At 41.8% G+C, this 22442-nt stretch overlaps 1 protein-coding gene across 3 annotated transcripts in view; it reads right to left on the bottom strand.

Annotated features, from left to right (window-relative positions):
* Positions 1-700: 700 nt before the first annotated feature.
* ST3GAL1 (ST3 beta-galactoside alpha-2,3-sialyltransferase 1) overlaps positions 701-22442 on the bottom strand; it is a 71306-nt gene continuing 49564 nt past the window's right edge. For all 3 annotated transcript variants that reach the window (XM_085221726.1, XM_085221724.1, XM_085221725.1), the window contains 5 exons: positions 16893-17089; positions 13691-13870; positions 7941-7986; positions 6093-6212; positions 701-4143 (listed from right to left, as the gene is read on the bottom strand). In XM_085221726.1, the coding sequence (XP_085077852.1) occupies positions 3970-4143; positions 6093-6212; positions 7941-7986; positions 13691-13870; positions 16893-17089 (717 nt within the window). In that variant the 3' untranslated portion in view covers positions 701-3969. The remainder of the gene's footprint in view (positions 4144-6092; positions 6213-7940; positions 7987-13690; positions 13871-16892; positions 17090-22442) is intronic.

Raw genomic sequence — 22442 nt, forward strand, 5'->3', positions numbered from 1 at the left:
AGAAGCATTTAGGATTAAAATTCTAGAAACTTTATGCTGGTGTTGGTAGGTTTCATGTGGGCTTAGAGGCTGGCCAATAGAGAACCTCTAATCTTAGTAACTATCCCTCAGCAGCATCAACATTTGGCATGCTGTGAGGCCAAGCTAAGTAAGAGCCACAGGGAAAGGATTTTGCTATCACAGTTAGGTTGAGAGCCTAGTTATCATTTGATGGCTGTAAAACCTTCTGCTAAGGAACAACCTATTCTGTGAATGACTGTGGGGACAGTTGGAGAGGACGAATCAGGCAATTACTGAGTTACTGAAGGACTGGGATCAGGTGGATGTAAGACCTAAAGATATCTAAAGGAGATTGAGAAGTGAGCTTTACCTACAGGTAGGAGTGGGAGACCCAAATGCAGCTTCTTGCATGTTAGGAAGCCATTTAGGGGGATTTAGGACTCAGAATGCTAAACTTGCTGAAGAATGTGGGAACCTTCCATTCAAAACCTTGAAGTTTTGCTGTTTTCAACTTTACTCTGGGAGTGAGCAACAATTTGCAGACATCCTGACTGTGGTAGTTTTCTTCATGGGAGAAAGAAACTGTGTCATGAGGAGAAGATGGAATGCTTCCATCTTGCACTGTTACGGGTCAGAGGAAGTCCTAGGAACTAATGGAAATACTATGGGAAAAAGATAAAGTACGGACAGAGAAAAACACTTTTGACTTGATAACAGTAAAAAATTTATTTTGATTCATATCATACTGAAAAATTAAATAAATAAAATGTCAAAGAATGATTGAGACTCCCCACCATCACAGCAAACAAAACAAAACAACAACAACAAAAATGATTATCATTATCAATTATGTAGTCAGAAAAAGTATGAAGAAAATGTGTTCATGAGAGAAAAAAAGTGCTCAAGACATTTGGCTTTGGTTAAGAACACAACACACACTCAAGGAGTGCTTCAGAGAATTTTTAGGGGTGGTAAACACAGTTCAAGAGTTTGATGTCTTGACATGTTGATTTAGCAACTTCTTCTTCTTTTAAACAAAATAAAACTAGAAAATTTATAGCAGGAAGACAGACAGTCTTCCACTGACAGTGGGAATGAATTCTTCCTCCAGCATCATTTGTTGGTACCTCTTTATTCCGAAGGCATTTGAATGATGAGCAGTCAGTCACATAAAGGACTCTGTAGAAAGTTCCTCTGAAATAGAAATGCAATGGTGTGGACTATCCTTCATCCTACAGCTTGTAAGGTCCACCCTCTGCTCTCCTCCTGCTCTGAAAAATGGACCTCAGTGGTACATAGTTACTACCTGCTGTTGGCAAGAAAAATGCAAATTGCAGCTTGTCACATGAAGACTTTAAATCTATCCAGAACAGTATGAGCCAAGAGCTTTGTATGTGCTGTCAGAAGCAGAATATTCAGGGAAAAGTTGGAAATTTAATTTGAACAGTAACAGGAAACTTTTTAAAATAATACAGGCTAGAAGATAGCTGATTTTTTTAATATCGTTTTTCTTGACTGCAAGCTGCCACTTCTAACAAAAAATCAATGGGAAATGGTACCAAGCCACAACTCTCTTCCACATCTTTCTGAAAATGACTGGAATAGCAATGAAATGTTCCCGTTACTGACGTCTCAGAGAAGAAAACAATGAGAAAATAAATTGTAATATTTCAAACTAATGATTTAAAAAAAATCACCAGAATCCAGTCAGAGGGTGAAGATACTGTTGGAGTCTTCCATAGAAATTTTTTCCTCTTAAAGTTTATTTGCTCGACTAATATTAGTGTGACATCTTTCCAGAAGCATATTGATTAACAATTTAAATTATTAAATTATTAAAATAAACAAACAAGATTCAGGTAGAAACATTAAGCATGTTGAATTTGCTCAACCTGTGACATGCAGGTGAGTAGTTGTGATGGTCAACATGCTGGGAGAGGACTTCTTAACATAAGGATCATAAACAGGTCTCATAATGAAGATTTGAAAATTCAGCCCTTTCCATATTGCTAAACTGAAGAGTTACATGTGAACATCAAAGACAGTTTAGTTCCTCGTTTGGCATCCATGGCTCCTTTCATGTTTTAAGTCCAGTAATAGTCATGTGGGTAAAGAAATTCATCTTAGTGAAACACGTATATTCCATCTGACTGTGTCATTATGCCATGAACTGCTGCCTTGGAGGGGAGCACGCTATTAAAAGCTGGCCAGGGGGGACAAATCTTGGACTGAAGCACATCACCAGTTGCAGAGCTAGCCTTTCACTGAGCTCACTCCAAAATGCCTATCCACTAGGACGTGCTGTCACAACTGGTGCATGAAAGACAGGTCATTTAGATACAATTTCTGAATTACCTCAAATCCCAACCACTGTAATCCATTAGAAATGAAAGACGCCATTTTTTTCCAGGCCTGATCTAAAGTCTCTTGAAGTCTGTAGCAAGAACTCCATTGGTTTTGGCAGAGCTAAAAACTGGTCAACAATTCATAAGTTCTATTTTCATTATTTTGGGAAGCAAAACCCACAGTTCTCCACTCTTGAGTACCTGAATTTCACTCTTGGACCTTTGAATCCAGACAAATCTGCAGACGTAAAATCACCACTGGCACTTCCCTCCTCTCCTTGTCTAGAAGCTCTGCCAATAACACATTCATTCCTCCAGCAATGCACATAAAGCCTGAGTTACACTGTAGGATCAGTTGCGTAGATCGAGTCTTCATAGATGCTGCTACTGTGCAAGGGATTCATCACTACTGCGTCACTATCTTATATTCCAACCCATGCTATTTCTTCCATTTCAAATGTAGACATTGTAAAGAGATACCACTTTCTAAATTTGTAAAAAAATAAGAGGAAAAGATTCCTTGGAACATTTGGATATTTTCCCATAAAAAAGGTAAAAGCTATCTTTAAAAATTAGCCTTGTTTGTATATGCTTAAGTACAACAGAGGAGCTATTATTCTTAATTTCAACTACAAAAGTATACCACTTGGAGGCTACACTTTGGTTAATTTCCCTCCCCTTTATTAAAAAAAAGAAAAAAAAATACCATTTGTCACCATTAAAAAAAATCACATCTGTTGCACAACTATAAAAGGCACATGTAAACGACTGAAAGAGAAAACAGTCCACTTTCCAACCTTAAAATGATTAAATAAAAATAACATTCTGGAGTAATTTTCACAAAAAAAAATTAAAAAGTTATATATAACTAAACAAGACAATTAAGCAGGCTAAAAAGGCCTTTTTTTTTTTTCTGGAGTTTTCAGTATTCTTTTTTTTTTTTTCTTACTATGGCTGTATAGGAAGTAATAATAAATAAGTAATGATCATAGGTGATTTGATTTCTATTTTCTACATGCCATCAATGCAGAATGTGGCAATGGTAGAAACAGTTACTACTCCAGGCAACTTCATCACATTTTTGCTTTATAGTGCATGAAACCAGAAGTAATAGAGGAAACAGAAGAGAATTCGAAAAGAAAATTAACAGCAGAACTGAATTCATTTCTTTGAGGTAATCCTTACTATGATGTTTAGAGCTATTTTAGTAGGTGTCAAATCCTAGAAGACATTTTCCATGTTCCTCAAGGACTTCTTGCCTCACTCAAGGAAAGAATGGTCATACAAACAGCAGTTCCTGTGCCCAAATTTCCCCAAATTGCAACAGGTAGATCTTTCACCAATAATTCAGGAATCAATCTGTAGAGCCTAAGGAGTGAGTCAGGATGTCATTTGTTCCCACAACTGATCGGTAGTTTCCAGCTATCTATAGATAGCAAATCAAGTGCAGCACTGAGGCTGGTCCTCGGCCGAGCTCCCTGTGGTGAGCACTGCAGCGGTGTGACACTCCGAATCCACTCCAGATTCACACCTTCAAACCTGGCTGGCATCCAGATCATCGTCACTGAGCTTTGTGCTGCTGCATGTTGGAAATTGCAGCCCCTACTCTTCCCTGTGGCTAGGGTCATCTGCCCTTGAAAAATTTTATTTTTTCAATGGAGGCAAGAGTCAAAGTTACATTGAACTCAAAATCCCCATCATGGACACCTGTCTGTCGGAAAGCCCCAGCTGAAGCGTTGTTTTCCCAGTAGTGATGCCAGTGTCCTTTGCTGTCTGCTCCAAAACCATACACATTCACCTAGGAAATAAGAGAACTAGTGATATGGCATGGGAAGCAATTGGTCATCTGAAATATTGAAAGCTTTATCTTGGTTTTCAGTACATCTATAGACATCACCACCTGAGGACCTCTTTGTTATACCAAGCTATTCTACTGACTGAGATGGTGCCACCACAGGATAATGGCCCATGGCCTAATCAGCGCACACCCTAAGCTGTGCTGAGAACTACTATACCCAGACAGAAAAGGACATATAAAGACATGACTTCTTGTTTAGTGATATGGAAAACACATTCCTGTTCTCTAAGCATGATGTTTGATCTCAGGAGGTCAGCAACCTAGGTTGGGAATCTCCTCTGTTTCAGATTAAAGTCACAAACAGTAGAAAAATCTGTTTGTTCGTCTTCCAAATAATGACCTCTGCCAAGCCCTGCAGTCACTTCTGATCCAGAGTCAGATGGTCATTATGCTTTTTGTTTGTGTACAGCAGTACTCCTGTGGCCTCTCCTCTTCCAGCTGCTCACTCATCAATGGCTATGCCTGTCTCCTCTGGTGATAAGTTCAAACATCATGGTTGACATTAATGTAAAGTAGGTGTGGTGATATGGCTGGATTCAAATGAGTCATGGCCCATAAAATAAGCACTCTACCCTGGACTCACTGAAATACAAGAGTCTTTACATTATTTCTGATAATGTCAATGCTTTGCTCATTACCTGCTTGACAGAAACCAATCTCCACCCAACCTGTCCATCCCATATGCCTTGCCACAGTACAGTTTTTGCCAGTGTCATTAGGAGTTGGCATACTGTCAACACCCCTCCAAGCAATAAAGACTAAGGAGACAAAAGCTCTCTTTAATCAGCAGAGCTGTGTCCAGGCCAGGGATTTTGCCAGCACTGTGTCTTTTTTTCCCTCATGCTCCAAGCTCATGCTTGCATCACCTCACATTATCCAGTCAAGGAAATTTCCTCAGACTCATGGAAAAGAGGCATTTACTGTTTAAATTCACAAGCCTGGGAACAGAAAAGGATTTGAAAATAAGTCATTTGCATTCTCCAAACTGACTTATGTAGGAGTTGGTAAAGAAAATGATTCCAGTGGGATTATGTTTAAGATTCAGATATCTACATGGGTGTGCTTGAGCACCTGGAGAACTAGGCAGCAATCCTTGAGTTCAGGGAGCAATCCTGCTCCCCAGATGTATTACCAAATGGTTGGTCTGCCTCTTCACTCCACTGACTAAATAGGTACGAGCTCAGTGCAGTTGCCCAAACATAAGTGCTACTTGAGATGTTCTTGAGTACTTGACATCTACTCAAGAAGGGCAGATATCAAACAGGACCAAGAGACTCCCACACTTCTGAACTATCACCTGGAGGTACAGAGGCAGGGCATTGCCAGGGCAATGTTCAGGGCATTGCCAATGTCTCTGGGTGCCTGAAGTCAGACAGTATACTCTGGACTTTCACTGATGAGATGGATACACAACTAATTGTAGATGTAAACACAATCCATATTTATACATCTTTTAATTCCAAGTGGACTACCACCTTTTATGCTCAGTTAAATTTCCCTGAAATGCATTTTAAACCCTATCAGTCTTAGACATAAGGAAGAACTTTTTCTCTCAGAGTGGTCAGGCATGGGAATGGCCTGCCAGGGAGGTGGTGGAATCGCTGTACTTGGCAGTGTTCAAGAGGCATCTGGATGAGGAGCTACGAGATATGGTTTAGTGCTTGTGGTAGCAATAGTAGTAATGGGTAGACAGTTGGATTAGATGATTCTATGATTAAAAGAAACAGTGACTGTCACTTGAGCATATCTGAATGTTACTGAGGATTTTGAATCTGTCTGAAGAAGCAAAAGGCGCAGAAGGTGGCAAATAAAGGCCAGGGCATGATTTTGGCACCTCAGTGTGGTACATCTTATTAAAACCTAGATATCCACATGTAGCCAGACTTTACCTCATCGCATACATGGAGTGCAAATATCACAGAAAGAAGGCCTGTGGAAGGGTATCTCCCATGATTCTGAAGCCAGTTTTCATAGACGTATTTGATAAAAGATGGATTGTAAATCAGGATCTAGGCAAAATTGGAGAGATGGATTCATTACTAAAACACCTTGGGGAAAAAAACACAACACAAACGGTAGCATTTCATCCCTAAGTGACACTGGGGTAGGAAAGAAAGGAATAATAAGTATTCTTTAAGGACAAGTGAAAGGGAAACATAAAGTCCCATAGTTAAACATATTCCATATTTTCTATGTGCAATTACGCATATCTGTTCCTTTGTCAGACTCAGTACCCCACTTGATCACACTAACATAAAGCCCAAGTAATTCCTCCTCAAACCAATGGGTATGAGTCTGTGCAAGAAGAAGAAAATTAGGCATTCAACTCTACCTGCAGCATCCTGCTGTAGAGCTCTGGGGAGTCTGAGGCCTTTGCAAAGAAAATGTAAGATTACATGCTGTATTTGGGAGCTGTATGAGCAACTACATCTTCTGTAATGTATAGCAACCATGTCTTGGTGTCTGTATTTATAGGTCAAAGCAAACCCGAGGGTCAGGTATAAACAATCAGGAAGCCTATCAGGGAGCATCAGCTACATTTCTCCTGTTTCCCAAACATATCATTTTTCTAAGTTCTTCTGTTTTTTTTTCTGTTCTTTTTTTTTTTTTTCTCCAGCAAGGCATACATCAGACTTTGTTATCTCCTGGGGAAATTATGGGGTCATCTAATGGAAACAGTAATTTAGAACAGGCAAGATAAAGAGTGATTCCAAGGACTAGTGAGAGCCCCTGTCTTCAATGTTCTTGTACTGAATCAGGAAAAGAGAGGCTTTTCCCTCCATGCTGCGTTTGGAATTAGAGTGACAGTGTTTCACTGCTATCTAGTTAGCTGCTTTTACAAAGTCAAGGGTTAATTGCTGATATTTTATCTGTGTGTAATTGCTTCTTGAATGATGCCTAGGATCACACAGTGTGGGAGGAAATACATACTTCTTGTCTCTCTTGTTTGGGAAGCTGCTGAATATCCCCAGCCAAGGGCTAGGCTGGTGCTACACAATTGTGACACCGCTTTAACAACCTGCCACAGTCTAACTCACAAGGGTTTTGCAGAAGTTAATGTGTCCATCACTACAGGTAGAAGTGAGCTGAGGGATTATTTAATACCCCACATAGGTCCATGGTTGAAGTAGAGTGATACAAACTGTTAAAGGCCTCATCTGAAATCCTTGGCAAAACCCAATCTGGTGAATGAAGGATGCACTCTAATTTGTGATCGTAATCCTCCGTGACTGACAACATACTGTGCCAGTTCTTGAGAGACTAAGAGCTCTAAGCTTCTCTGAAAATCAGCTTCTTCAAAAGTTTCTGGAACAAGACCTCCATGTTGTTGGAAAGTCTGTGGAAGATGAAATGTCTTTAACCTCCCTCTACACAGCCTGCCTTGCTTATGTCCTCAGATCATGTAGCTACAACAATAGACTATGCATGGTGGCTAAAGGTCCAGCATGAAAATGGCCATCTTGCTCCATTGGAAATCCTGCCCCCAGCAATAGGGTCTGTTAAATCACAGTGTACTTGGGAAAAGAAGTCAGTCTGCTGAGTATTATTTAGTGCATAATCCCTAAACAGCACAAAGGAACTAAGACTTTTGTTTATCTAAGTCTTGTAAAAAGAGTGTATTTTGGTCGCTACTTTCATGGATGTTAAAGACTTCCTTGGATTCTTGCAGTTTCCTGAAGAGGCAAATGATCAACAGACGGACCAACATAACAAATTAACAGACAAGCACTGCTCACCTTTTCTTTTTTGACTTTGATTTTCCGTGGAACAGGAACATATGTGCTGGTAAAAGAAAAAAAAAACAACAGCAACAACAACCAACGTTAGTAAAAACCCAGCACATTATAAAATCATGTATTTCCAAAGGGAGAATGAATGTACTTCACATAAAGTAAAATTTTCAAATAATTTGAAAGTAACAGATTCAGAAAGTGATTGGAAAATAAGGCTGCAATTAAGTAATAGAGCATGAAGAAAAAATAATCTGAGTTTTTATTGAAGCAAGGCTTATAGAAAGGCATTACTTTTTTTTAATTTTCAAGGTAATTATTGACACTGGAACATCAAGGATGTAGTGGAGCATATTACTACACAGTTACTATGACACAGAGATCATGATTTCTAATTCCTGAACTGTTACTTTTGCAGCTTTTGCATGCTTGTAACATGCTGTCATTTAATTTCATGGCAGAAAAACCTTTCCCCACCAGGGGGAAACCTTTCCCCTCCTAATACTTGTAGCTGCTGCATTATTTTCAGAGAAGGTGGTAGCAGAGCTCATTTGTACAGTTCTATGCAACTTGGACATCCCAATACACAGTCTCTCACCACAGGCTATTCCCTGCTCCCAGAGGGATGCAGATGGCTGCCAGCAGTTCCTCGGTGTAAACCCTTCAGATCACACCTTATGACTGGCTTGAAATCACGAGTCATGTCTAGAAACAAAAAAGTCTTTTCTGCTCTGTATCTCATGAACAGCACATGCTGAGACTGCACAGTTCATCACGAGTGCTGAAAAAAAATCTCCCCAAGGTTGAATGAATCAAGGTTGTGTCAAGTGAGAAAATCTGTTGAACTGCCCTTCTAATTGGAGCATATCTCAAAACACACCTGCATACTTATTGCACAGAGGCTGTGAGCCTTCCATTAGCATCATCTAAACATTTATGTGTGATTTTTGGTAATCCCGTGGCGAAAACTGCAGTGTTCTCATTTCCTTAACTACTTTTGGGCACTCTGACCTGAGACGTCTACTCTGGGCTCTGTGTAATAGGAGAGGGGACAGGTGGGTTGCAGTCCCTGCAGGTATGACACAATAGACATGCACAGAGTTTGTCAGAGCTTACGGAGAAAGGGACACCCATTCAGACTTCTCAGTCTGCCGTCAGCAAATGTGCCCCTGCACCTGTTTCCCATGTCTGACCCTGATCATGAGAAGCAGGATTGACAAACCTTTCTGTGGTTAAGAGGACAGAAAGGGCTCCCTTGTTGATAAAATCTCACTATTACATGTATAAACAGTCAGTCTTTTCCAGAAAGGTGACAGTGATGTAGAGGAAACAAGGAGACCATATTTCATAGGCATGTGGCCAGATCCAGTTCAAGTGTTCAAGATAGTATTGGCAGACAGCTCTAATCCACCCTCAAGACTCCTGTAGCTCTTGTTATGTGATAAGTTAGTCTAGCTTATTATGGGATATATTTTTTTAGAAGCAATACTCAAGTCCTGATGCAGAATCTCATACGACTGCATAGAGTACTGGCACACTGCTCGAAGTCAAATGGAGACCCCAACTGTTAAACTTACATAAAATCTGGGCTGCTGAGCAGCCAGAATGCTTGTGACCTTTTAGCAAATAGATCAGTCCTAGAGACCTACGCTGTAATAGGACGTCCATCAATAAAGTGGTAGAAGTCTAAGAGAATCAATAAGTCATCAATTATAGGAATATCTGCTGTTTGGCTTTTTTTTTGGACAGTAAAAAAAAAAGAAGTAGAAAACATAACAATAATATAATAACAGCAATTTAGTAATATAATCTGGATGTTGGTGGCCCTGCCTGCCTGCCTGTGGTGATCTTTGGGGGTCCATTCCAACCCAAGCCATTCTATGATTCTGTGATAATGCTGCTGGGAGGTGAACAAGCTAAATCACAGATTTGAGCCTTAGGAGTTTATTATTTCATTTGAATAGAACACAGAAAATAAAGCACAGCATAAAAGCCCAACTAACAGTGATGCCTACCTTTTTTAAGTATGAGTGCTGTTAACCCAAACTTGGTTGACACTATGCAGCCTGCGTGCAACACATAATGGCCACACACATGCAGTAAGGAGTTGAACACTTCTCTTTTGAAATATCAAATTTCAGGCGGGTTTTATTCTTATTTCATCCTCCCTCCCTTCCACAACGTACTGTCAGCAGTTGCCTTATACACTGTATCTGATATCATGATTAATGCTTCCTCAGAGGTTAATACCATTAGTCTAAAATTCTGTTTAATGTTATGATTTGTGTGCTTATGATTGTCTGGTTTTATTATCCAGCCTGTGCCAACTAATTAATTATGCAATTGCCCTGCTATGAGTACGCCAAAAATTTTAAAATACTGTTATTTCTTCCATGTGATAAATACATACTGATTTACACCAGCTGCTTACCAAGCCTATTAATACAATCTAATTATAAATATATATCCTGCAACTTCCTAAGCAGAGATATTTTTCCGTTAATGTGCTGATTTCTAATTCCTGTTATTGATAGTAGTTAACAAATTATTTGTTCCAGCCAGGCTAGGGCTCACTCAACTTTTACCTCTCACTGCAACCCACTCGCTTGACCTCTGAAAGGTAAATATTCCACACAGCATAGGAATGGCTTTGCAGTTTGGGCACAGAGCAGTGACAGTGATGGAAACATGGGAGGGTGATGCTAGCAACAACTGATGATGGGTCGATGGTTGGACTAGATGATCTTAATGTTCTTTCACAACCTTAATGATTCAATGACTCTACAGACTGTCCCCCAGCAAGCTCCTCTTCCTAGCACAGACATGTATTTGACAAAGATGTAGCAAGGGGCTTCATTCAAAGGCTACCGAAAGCAGCTGGGAGCCTTCTGTTGCTTCCTGATAGGATCCAGGCTTAAGGCTAGAGTTTTTCAATCTTTTTTTAATCAATATAACTTACAAAATAAAAGAATTAAGCCTTGCAAAAAAGGTCAGTGATATTTCTTAGCTGATTTTCTAAGTGGGTTGATTTATCTGAGGTATGACTGTCTTTTGAAAATGGATTTTTTTGAGACAACTTATGACTAGACATATTAAGTGCTGGTGACAAAAAAAAAAAAAAAGCTAAAAAGAAATGAAATCAAATTTATTACTAATTAAGAGAATCCTAATGAAAAGTGAAGAAAATAAAAAATGCGTTTGCTAAGATAAAAATATATAAAAAAAGAATTAAAACTCCACTTATTGTCCCATCAAAAAGTTTACATCCAGAAGATAACCTCATGTACAGTACAAATATCGCATATTTCATTCTCTGGATTAAGAAAAGCCATTTTATGGGAAGAGAGAATCTGCTAGCAAGCATCCAGAAAAAACATACAATTTGTTCACATTTCTAATTCTAGTGCTGCCAAAAATGCACTTCAATCTGAAAGCACTCATAAAGAAAGAGAGAACAAATATCATTGTGGCACATTATTGCCAGGTAAAATGTGTTAATTTAAGGCTAAGTCACACAAGTGCTGCACAAAACAATGTTGCCTCCTCTGCATGGCTGTCAGTCACCACGTGCCATGCTATCCTGAGATACCTTCATACTGATAGAACAAAGATGTTGTGCCAAAGCTGAGCAGAAGTTCATAGCTTTCAAGAGGGGTATCTGAGACAAATTCGAGGAGCAGGGCATGAATGGGAAAAGGAGAAGGAAAAAACTAGTCAAGGATGCACAGAGTAACTCTCTGTCTTCATCTACACCAAACCCAAATACTACCTCTTGCATCACCACTATTTCCCACTGAAAGACCCAGGATAGATGAAGAGAGATTTGCTTCTTCTTCACTTGGAATAATTACTTGTTTGTTCTCTCTGAAAATCCATTCTGGGGGGATGTGAGACCCCACCTCTGCTCTCATGAGACTCCATCTGGAATGCTGCAGGAGCCCCCAGCACAAGAAGGACGTGGGCCTCTTGGAGCGGGACCAGAGGTGGCCATGAGGATGACTGGGGATTACAGGAAATCTGGAGAGGGACATTTTATAAGGGCATGTAGTGACAGGACAAGGGTTTCAAACTGAATGAGGACAGATGTTAGGAGGAAATTCTTCATTATTAATGTAGTGAGGCACTGGCACAGGCTGGCCAAAGAAGCTGTGAATGCCTCACCCCCGGAGGTGTTGAAGGCCAGGTTGGATGGGGTCCTGCACAGCCTGATATGGTGAGTGGCAACCCTGCCTGTGGCAGAGGGGTAGGAACTGGGTGGGCTTTAAGATCCCTTTCAACCCAAACCATTCCATGGTTCTGTGATTCTGTGTGTCTCTGGTCAGACTCAGGCACTGAATCCCAGGACAAAGGAGGATACCAACAGCCAGTGGGAAGCTGAACTGAGCAGTCAGGGCAGGATGAGCCATTTCCAGCTCTTCCTCTGCCCTGAGCCATGTAGCTCTGAGTCACACGAAGGAGGAAGAGTTGATTTTCTTGAGAATGGAGGCAGGATTGTTCTTCCTCTGCTGAAAAATCTAGAAAGGACCAAAACTGCTCAGGTAACAGCTGATAAGTACAACCAAGTTTTCATTTTCCATCTCTCTTCTCTGCTGCAACCCATCCTGAAGACCTCCTCAGATCTCAGCCCTGCAATTAGCTACAGATCTGATCCCACCACATGTCTGACCTCCACTGTACATTTGAGATGGATTTGTCTCAGAGCACCAGGACTGGAGACAATTTCCCAGCAGGAAATTAAAATAACACCAGACAGAAAGTTCAAATGGTGGTTTTGCTCTCTGAAGCAGGTAGAAGGGAAGGAGTGGGAGTATGAGAAAGAGCGGAGGAAGCAAGAGAATTTGAAGGGGCTCTCCAGACTCAGAGCAAAATAATGCTCTCACATGGATCCAGCTTTCCTACAGATGGGTATGGCTCTATTCAGTGAAATGTTGCAAGTGTTTAGCCTTCAGGACCTTCCTGGAAAGACTGGGGAGAAGTAGGTGTCTTCTGACCAGGTAAAATGCATACAGCTTCTGATCAACATGCCCAAGGGAAGAAGTTCTGGATGGATGTCTAAACACCATGGTCTGTGTCTGCTCTTGCTTCCTTAGACAAGTATTTTGCACATTCTGCAATCTACAGGCTGAGAGAGCTGGGGCTGTTCATCCTGGAGGAGAGAAGGCTCCAGGGAGACATGAAAGCAGCCTTTCAAAACCTAAAGGAGGGCTATAAGAAGGAAGGTGACAGCTCTTTAGCAGAGTTTGTTGTGACAGGACAGGGGGAAATGGTTTCAAACTAAATGAGGAGTGATTTAGACTGGATGTGGAAAAAAAAAAGTCTTTTACAATAAGGATAGTGAAGCACAAGAACAGATTGCCCAGAGATGTGGTGGATGTCAAGCTGGATGGGCCTCTGAGCAACTTGACCTAACTGCAAGTGTCCCTGTTAAGTGCAGGGGAGTTGGACTAGATTACCTTTTGTGATCCCTTCCAACTCAAATGATTTTATGATTCCCCTCTGTCTACTTGTCCTCTTCTGCAAGTGGGATAATGTATGCTGGAGGATCATTTGGCCAGCAAAATGTCACAAGCAGGATAATGTGGGTGGCTCTGCTAAATGACTAACCTATAAAACGCCTGATTCTGTACCTTATGCTGCTATAAGAGCAAAAAGACCACACTGGCAAATCTCCACTTCGGATTAACTTACAGGGGAGCTTCACAGACCCTCATAGCACCCATCCTTCAGCCTGTCCGTTTGGGACTGCCCTTACTCACAAGTTGATAGTGCCTGTGGTGAGAGCGGTGACAATCCAGCGCAGGTCCAGGGTTTTGAAGGGGATCACGATCATGCTCACATTTTCTGCCAGCTCTTTGTAGCTCTCAGGATAAACAAAGTGGTGGGTCGTCTTGCTCCCAACATCTGATTCGTAACCAATGGTGGGTGCCCGGTTCATTCTACAGCCCAAAAATAAGAAGTAAGAGAGTGAGAAAGTGGGAAATGAATTAGATAGGTGCAAATTTGATTTTTCTAGCTTGAAGTGGCAGGAAAAAATTCCCATGGCTAAAGAGAGTGCTGCATGTAAGCTCTTCAGGTGTAGGGATCCCCAGGCAGCTGAAGTGACCTTCACGGTGGATAAATTAAAAAGCAAACAAAGGATAGGCTTTAGTGTACAGTTGGGTTTGTCTGCAAAGGTGTCTTTCTGAGCACGTCCCTAGGTCCCCTGTATGGTCAGTAGAGAGTTAGTCAACAGAGCTGTGGGCCAATAAGGACACATATCCACTCACCCTAATCAATGTATTAATTACACCTCTTGCAGGTGAGAAAATTACTGCCCTCAAACCCATCAACTAAACTTCACGCAGTTCCATTTGCTTCACTCGTACAGGTGTATTTGTATGTTTGGGGTGTAAGTAACAAACCATGTCATTTGTGATGAGAAGCAGCAAATACTCCTTGTAGTCCTTTCATGAGAAAGCACCAAATTCTCAGTGGCAAATGCAGGGTCTGCTGTCAAACCCTTCATTTCCTCAACTTTGATCATCTATCTAGGGACCAAGGAGCACTACAAAACCAGCTTCAAAGCCTGATAATACCTGCTTTATATCCAGTCTGCAGATCAGAGAACACTACAGTGTGTCTGGCTTTGAATATCTCCATGGTACAGTACAGTACCAAGAGACACTCTCAAGTCGGCTCTGAGCAAAATAAGTTTGTCTGTTGCCCAGAGAAGTCTCCTGTAGAGACAGAAGCTCATCTCCTGGCAGGTGGACAAGGAAGAATGTAGCTGAGGAAACGATGGTCATCATACATTGCTGGATAACATACTGCTGTGGCCACTGCTAACACTGCTAACAGGGAAGCAAACTGTCTTTAGCAAGTTTAAGCCAAGTTGCATTCTTGCAGTGCTCCTTCAGGTGAATCAGTTAAATTTCTTCTAATTTCCTCAAAGGGAGTTGTTAACATAGTTAGAAAATCCTGATGGCTTGTGTGGACTTGTTGCTGAATTGTCTCTTCCTTACCAGCTTTAGGGATCCTACTGTAATGTGTAAAAATACTATACAAAGAGTAAGAATTCCTACACTTCTATCTTGAGATTAGTCAATCTGAAGTACGCTATACATGGCATGTTTTCTGTGAAGACAAAGCCAAGCATTGTGTCTCACTTATGGACACAAAGGCAGCAATCATATACAGTCTCAACAGAAAGGACTGGCATTTCACTTAGTCAAGAAAACTGACAACAAAACAAAACTGACCTGGAACACAGTGTATGGAAAGGAGGGTGTCACCTCAGGCTCTTTTCTACACTTGGATCTATTGCCAGAGCATGTGAAAGTGAATCACCAGAGATTTCATTTGTTGGATTAGCACATGGATGGGCTACCTCCTCTGCACAAGGTTCTTCAACGAATCCTAAAACCTTGTGCCATTCATTCAGATCTGGCTTGAGACAGCTAAATTAGAAGTCACATGTAAGGAAAAAATCTTTCTCAGTGAGGGGGTAAGGCACTGGAACAGGCTGCCCAAAAAAGAGGCAGATGCCCTGTCCCTGAAGACTTTCAAGGTGAGGCTGGATTGGGCTCTGGGCAACCTGATCTAGCTGTGGATGTCCCTGTTCACTGCAAGGGGACTGGACCGGATGATCTTTGAAGGTCCCTTCCAACTCTAAGGGTTATATGATTCTATTCTCGAAGTCAGAGACAGGCATGGTAAGTTCCAAATCACAGAGAGTTTCCCCTTTGCCAGGGATGCATAGTTATGGGGGGGACACACATCCCCCTAGTTACTATAAAAAAAATTCAATTTTGATTCCAGCAAAGCCTGCCAGGCTTTTCTATAAGAATTTTGGAAACATAGGCCAGGCAAGGTAAGAAAGTCCACACAGGAATAGGGTGGTCTCCAAAGCAAGGAACAAAGAATTAAGCATAAATGCACTTCCACTGCCACGCATTTACAACCTGTGGGATTAAGGTGGGGGGCTCTTCCCCATACTTGCCCTGTATGAGAAGATCTGGTCAGCTGACTGCCTCTGGGAAGATATTTGTTGCTGGGGGCAAGGCACTCAAATGAAGGAAGCAATCCTTGAAATAATTTATCAAACACATCTAGGTTTCCAAGCCACGTCAAAAACTGAGAGGCTTAAGGTGGCCTAACAGTTCAAATAGCGCTGATCTTCTGTTAACTCACTTTCAACTGCTTCCAGCTAAACATTACATTCTGAGAGCTTAATTTCACACACTGTATTTTCAGTCGTAGTCTCTCCATTCAAGGCCTTCTGACCTGCCGTCAAGGCTCCCTGAATTGTGCTGCACTGCCAGCTGTGGTGTCGAGTTGGAGAATGTGTTGGACTACTGTGGTCAAGAAAGCTCCCCCTGACACTTTGGCAAGGTGAACTTAGCCTAGATATCTTGATTGCCCTCTGGGAGGTTCTCTCTGTCTACCTCATGTCTCCTTGTCATTCAGCAGGAAAAAATAGACAATGCTCACTGTCACTAAACACAGAGGTGATACGTCCCCTAACAAAGTAGCTCTAGTCATTTAGCTGTCTCCTCTCTGCACAGGAGCCTTCTCAACCTACCACTGCTTATAAGTAAACCAGTGCAAGAAAGAAAGATCTGATACAGTCAGTTATGTGTGCAAAATATCATTTGTAAGCACTAGCTAGAGAGAGAATGTTTACCCAGAATTATCATTTTTTCAGGCATATTTTTAAAACACAAGCAGTTTCTAACAGTGCACAATAAGTTACAGTATCAACACATACCTAAATCCAGGACAGGACATGTTTTCTTTCTGGACTAAAACAAGAGGCCGTATCTTTAACACACATAGTTTATGTTCCTGTAGCTTAGACAGGTCCTGAGCACCCGATTTCACCAGGTAGTTCTTCAAATCGTTTTTGCTCTCTTGTCCCAGAAAATAGTAGTGAATTTTCAAACAACAGAGACCTCTGGAGCTGAAGTGGTTCCTGCTTACCTGAGCACGAAGTCATGGGAGTCAATGTCTTGGCCATATTGAGACTGACGAAGGTTGCCAGAGTTGCCCACGACGGCACAACGTCTGCATGAGAAATCGCCTCGCTCCTGCAATGGGTCCCCGTCCCCAGGAATGATCCCAAACAATTCCTTGAGAGTATCATTAATATTCTTCGGAGATTTCTCTCCTTGCAGCTTCTGTTAGGGAGAAAAATCACTCCAGGTTACCACTATACCAATAAAGCCAGCTTCTCCGTGAGCTAGACATGATTTCAAATGTCTTCTCAAAGACCACCTTAGCTCATGCTGCTGCAGACACTGTCTCCCATAGTGTATGCTACAAGGCTTCAGGTGGGAGCTTCAAATGTGAAGGAAAAACATGGAAAACCTTTTCCCAATTACTTTTCTTTAACTTGCTTTCCCTTTTCTCCTCCTTTTCCATTAATTGCCTCACATCCCCAGTCTCTATTTAGCCATAGTGGAATAGATCATACATTCTCCTCAAGGCTGACCCCAGCACAATTAAAGTTGTTCTGAAATCTAAAAGCCTTGTACTGCCTTGGATTGCCTTCTGTTAAGACATATAGAAGATTACTTTTAACTCTACTAGGAAGGACAAAACAGTGTAAGAGAACCCGATGGAGTACAGAAGTAGGGCTGAGCCAGCAAGAGTAGCCGTGGACACCCTTCCCTCAAGTTCTGGCATATGCCAGAAGTGGGACAGTGAGTTTTCACTTCTGTTATTCTGGACTGCAGAGAAGCCAGACGCTAGTTGCAACACAGTACAGAAAAGTAGAGTTAACCCTGAGAGCTGGAGATGTAAAACCATACAAAAAATTCTCAAGGATGAAGAAAACCACCCCGGACCTTGGTCACTGTGCCTGTTGCCATGGAGGGAAGCTCTTTGTATCAATCCTGTGGTGCGTGGTGGAAACAATGGCCAGACGTTGAAGGCACGGGCAAGGTGCAGGGCAGGTGATGTTACACTCACTCCCTTTCTGGGAATCTGCTGCTAAAAAGGTTGGGAGTGCTGGCGTGCTGACACAAATCACTGCCCACACCCGTGGTGTCACCTGCTCACAAGTAGGATAGAAAGCTCCCTAAGGGAGAATGGATCCAAGACAACATCTGCCAAAAGGCTCTGCCCTTGCCCTGCAAGCCCAGGGCAAGGAAAGACAGGAAGGGAGGGAGGAAAAATACCTTTTCCCACGACTCCCAGCAATGGCCTGGGGTAATTTGGCTTTAGTTTTGACGCTTTTCTCTCACCTGCACCAGGATCTGTAAATCTGTCCTACTCTCTCTACGTACACATAAAGAACTATGACTGCAAATTCTGTTTGATCAGCAAAATTACATGTTGTCTCTTCACAGATCTATGTAAAGAAACCTTATTTGCACTGAATTGAACGTCAAGTCCATGGAGGTCAGAGATACAGGACAACAAACCAAGGACTCAGAACAAAGGAGCCAAATAAATCTTACCTAACAAATTCATGGAATCATAAAATCATAGAAAGGACTGGGTTGCAAGGGATCTCAAAGATCATCTAGTTCCAATCTCCTGCCACGAGCAGGGATGCCACCCACTAGAACAGGCTGCCAGGGCCCCATTTAACCTAGCCTTGAAACACCACCAGGGACGGGGGAATCCACAGCTTCTCCAGGCAACCTCTGCCAGGACCTCACCACCCTCACAGTGAAAAATTTCCCCCTGACATCTGATCTAAATCTCCTCTCTTTTAGTTTAAAACATTCCTTCTTGTTCTATCACTACCCAGTGACAACAATTTCACCTTCCTGCTAACCATTGCTAACCTACACACTCATGTATGGAATGCACAGGGTGGTTCTCATTAAAAGAAGTCAGCACAAAACTCTTGCTGGGCTGAAGTTACCATCCATTATTGTCTTGGCTTGCAGCTGATGCTGAGTTTTGGCAGAGACAAGACGAAGGGCTTGGACTACCACAGCTCTGAGTCTGCTGGGATAATCTGATTGGACTTTATTCTTCAAGACCAGGACTAATCTTCAATTGGTTAGTCTTTGACTTTTCAGTAGTACAAAGCAGAACAGGCAATAAAGTTGTTTAACTCCAAGGCAGATCTCTTTTACTCTCTTCAGATGTAATATGCAGCCAAATTCCTTATTTCACAATGTTTATTTGACTTCTTGAAAACGTCTATTTTAATAGCTGTACAATTACAAGCCAATTACAGTTCGCTTTCCCACACCAAATATTTGTTTTTTGGGTTTGTTTTTTTTTTTTTGAGTAATGTTGTCATTTTAACAATCTAACACCAGTTTGGCATTTCCCATAAATGAAAACAGTGAGGAACCTAAGTCCATCCCTGTCATGCGAAGCAGATCCATGTAATCTCTGGCAGTGCAGACAGCAGCATGATGCCCGCTTGGAGCTCTGCTGAGATGTGATATTCCCTCCAAGTGCTGTAGGTGTGTGCCAGGGATATGTCTATGGATATAGCTGCTGGAAACAGGCTTAAATACATTGAAATACCTGAACCGTGTGTCCTTGGTGAAGTCATTGGTCTTCTCCAAAGTCTTTGCAATCAACAGCCTTATCTAATGGTGCAGTTTAATTTCTTGCCCAAGTCCAAAAGGGATCTTTACCTGACTTGTGTCCACATATCAGATATCTCAAAACACTTCATCCATGGGCAATTTGGATAGTTCAGGTTGGATATTAGGAAAAATATCTTCTCCAAAAGAGCAGTAATGAATTGGAACAAACCACTCAGGGAGATGGTGGAATTACATCCCTGGAAGACTTCAAGAACCATGTAGATGTGCCACTGAGTGACATGGTTTAGTGGGCATGGTAGGGATGGGTTGATGGTTGGACTAGATGTGTGGTCTTTTCCAACCTTCATGATTTCCTGATTATAAGTTTGGCACTGCATTATATTAGATGCACCTTCAAAATCCCAATATATTAGCATGTAGAAAATATCCTGCTTAACCTGAATGTAGATGGAAATGTGTCAAGCCTGGGTCAGGACACAACCTAAGTGGTGGAAAGCCATAGGTGTGGGTCTGGCAGCACATCTGGGACAGCCCTTTTGCAAGAACATTGCCAGGCAGCCTAGGGAAGTAAGTGCAGAAATACTGTTTTTCAGTGTTTTTCCTTTTTTCAAACTGTCTTTAAAAGAGAGACTTAAGCCCCATGAGAACCTCTTTTGCACAGCTACTAATTGCCTTGCTGCAGCGGTTTGGAGGCATTAACACTCTGGCAGCACATCCCAGTCATAAGACATTGTGCAAAGATTAATCCTAGCAACAGCCTGATGGGGCAAATGCAGGTAATCTCCATTTTGCAGACCGAAGGAAAGGTTAAAAGGAGACCATCAATTTCAAAAATGTCTCCTTAGTCTGGAAAATATGACATTATTATTGTTATACTTAATGTCCTGCAATTACTATGCATCAAAAAGATTTAGGGGAAGAATATAGGGCCTTTCAAGGGTTTGGGTTGGCTTTGTGTAATGATTTGTGTCTATCATAAAATATGCATTTTCAAATATAAATGTAATGTGCATTTTTTATGTAAATAGCACACAGTAATGTGTGTATGCCAAATTGTATGATTTCCAGCTTCCACGGCTGGTACAAGCCACCTCCACAAGAGCAAAAAGATCCTACCTCTGCCAGCTCTGTCTGCCTGTGTTTCTGGCTGCGGGATGCCTGCAGCTCAGCAGAACTGAGCCTGCAGTTCAGAGGGGCTGCAGGTTCAAAGCACTTTCAAATCCATCTATTCTCACCATAGGAGAACCTGGTGCTGCAACTCAGCTGGACATAGAAGACACTGCTGGCAGGGACAAGGGGAAACACAAGGTCAGGCTCTTTTTCTCAGTATGTCCAAGGCTGGTCTGAACACTGGGCTTGCACCCAAGCAGGATGACATGAGGTCACACTGAGTATGTACAGCCACTGGGACTGCATTTAGCTCTACCTTCTGAAGGGAACACATTGCCTTCGAGGCACTGAGCCCTTGGTACTGCATTTCAAGCATCACGGTGTCCCAGTTTTAAAGATTTCTTGTGATCAAAGTATTTGGATAAATTTTTCTACAAAGAGCATTCAAAATGCATGACTCAGGTGCCAGGTATCTGTGATACTGCCTTAAAAATAAGAGCAGCTTCCACATGCACGTGGTGGGGATGCCCTTTTATTCACAGTCTGCTGAGAAAATCTTTAAGCCATACATTACATTTTTTCCTACAGCTACAAAAAGCTAGCATTTTCTTTTAGATATGCTAATCAGATGTCCCCAAGAGCTGAGCTTTCTTAAAAGACAAAAAAAAAAAAAAAGGAAAAAAAAGAAAACAAACCCCTCCAATACCGTAAAACTCAAGATAAAACATGTTATAACGTGGAAGTTTATGAACTATGTGCAGCAGATAAGATTGCCAGGGAACTCTGAGCCTGATTTTACTTATTATAACTTTAATCCATCAGCTTGAGTGGAGTTATTTGGAATTTAGAACAGCAAGTTCCATTCTTGCATTTTTTATACTCTCTGATCACTAAAAACAATGAAGAAAAACTTTCAGGACGAAACGTGAGAACTATAAATAAATGCTATGCCATGTTACAGCATGTATTTTTTTGTCCCAGCTCCTTATATATGGGCTACTGAATTCATTGGGACTGTCATAGATCAGTGGAAAACTTGAAAGTGAGCCTGTTGTTCAGGAGAATGGGATAGATAATAGGGAGAAACGCAGTTGTATAAGGTTCCAACTTCCAGAGAGACTCTGACAATCCCTGAAATGCAAGATGAGTAAATGCAAATGGACAGAAAGACAGAGGGACACATGGAGGAGAGGAGAGGAGAGAGAGAGGAGAGGAGAGGAGAGGAGAGGAGAGGAGAGGAGAGGAGAGGAGAGGAGAGGAGAGGAGAGGAGAGGAGAGGAGAGGAGAGGAGAGGAGAGGGGAGGGGGGAGAGGGAGGGGGAGGGGAGGGGAGGGGAGCGGAAGGAGGGGAGGGGAGGGGAGGGGAGGCAGAAAGGAAGGAAGGATGACTAAAACAAGGGAGGGTTTATCTCCTAGGTGGATTTAAGCAAATGAAAAGTAACAGCCGTACAAAGAAGCTCCTTGTTTCTGTGAACAAAGACACAACCAGGCAGATTTTTAGACCTTCACACATAGCAAGAGTATTTCCCCTCCAGAAGGCCACATACCAACAAGCTGGTTGTATATTCTACAAATACACCATGAAGGAGACTGGTAACCATGCAGAGAGTTGCAAGCAAGCAAAACCACCGTGTCCTTTGGCCCCACATATCACTTCACCTCAAATCCTTGTCACTAGGCTCTGAAATCAGTTATGGCTCTGCTAGAAGTGGAGAAATACTTATGCCATGTCATCGTCTGGCTGAATAACGCCTATTCATAACTTTAGAAGGAGGGTTAATAAGAAGGGAGCGTGGGCTAAGCTTGACAGAGCAACCTCTCCAGCAAGGACTCTCCATGTATTTAGCCCACATCACATTTGTCTTCCCATTATACCAGAGACACAGCCTTATACAAGAGCC

The sequence above is a fragment of the Meleagris gallopavo genome, chromosome 3 (genome assembly GCF_905368555.1).
Source record: "Meleagris gallopavo chromosome 3, MGAL_WU_HG_1.1, whole genome shotgun sequence".
Classification (NCBI taxonomy): domain Eukaryota; kingdom Metazoa; phylum Chordata; class Aves; order Galliformes; family Phasianidae; genus Meleagris; species Meleagris gallopavo.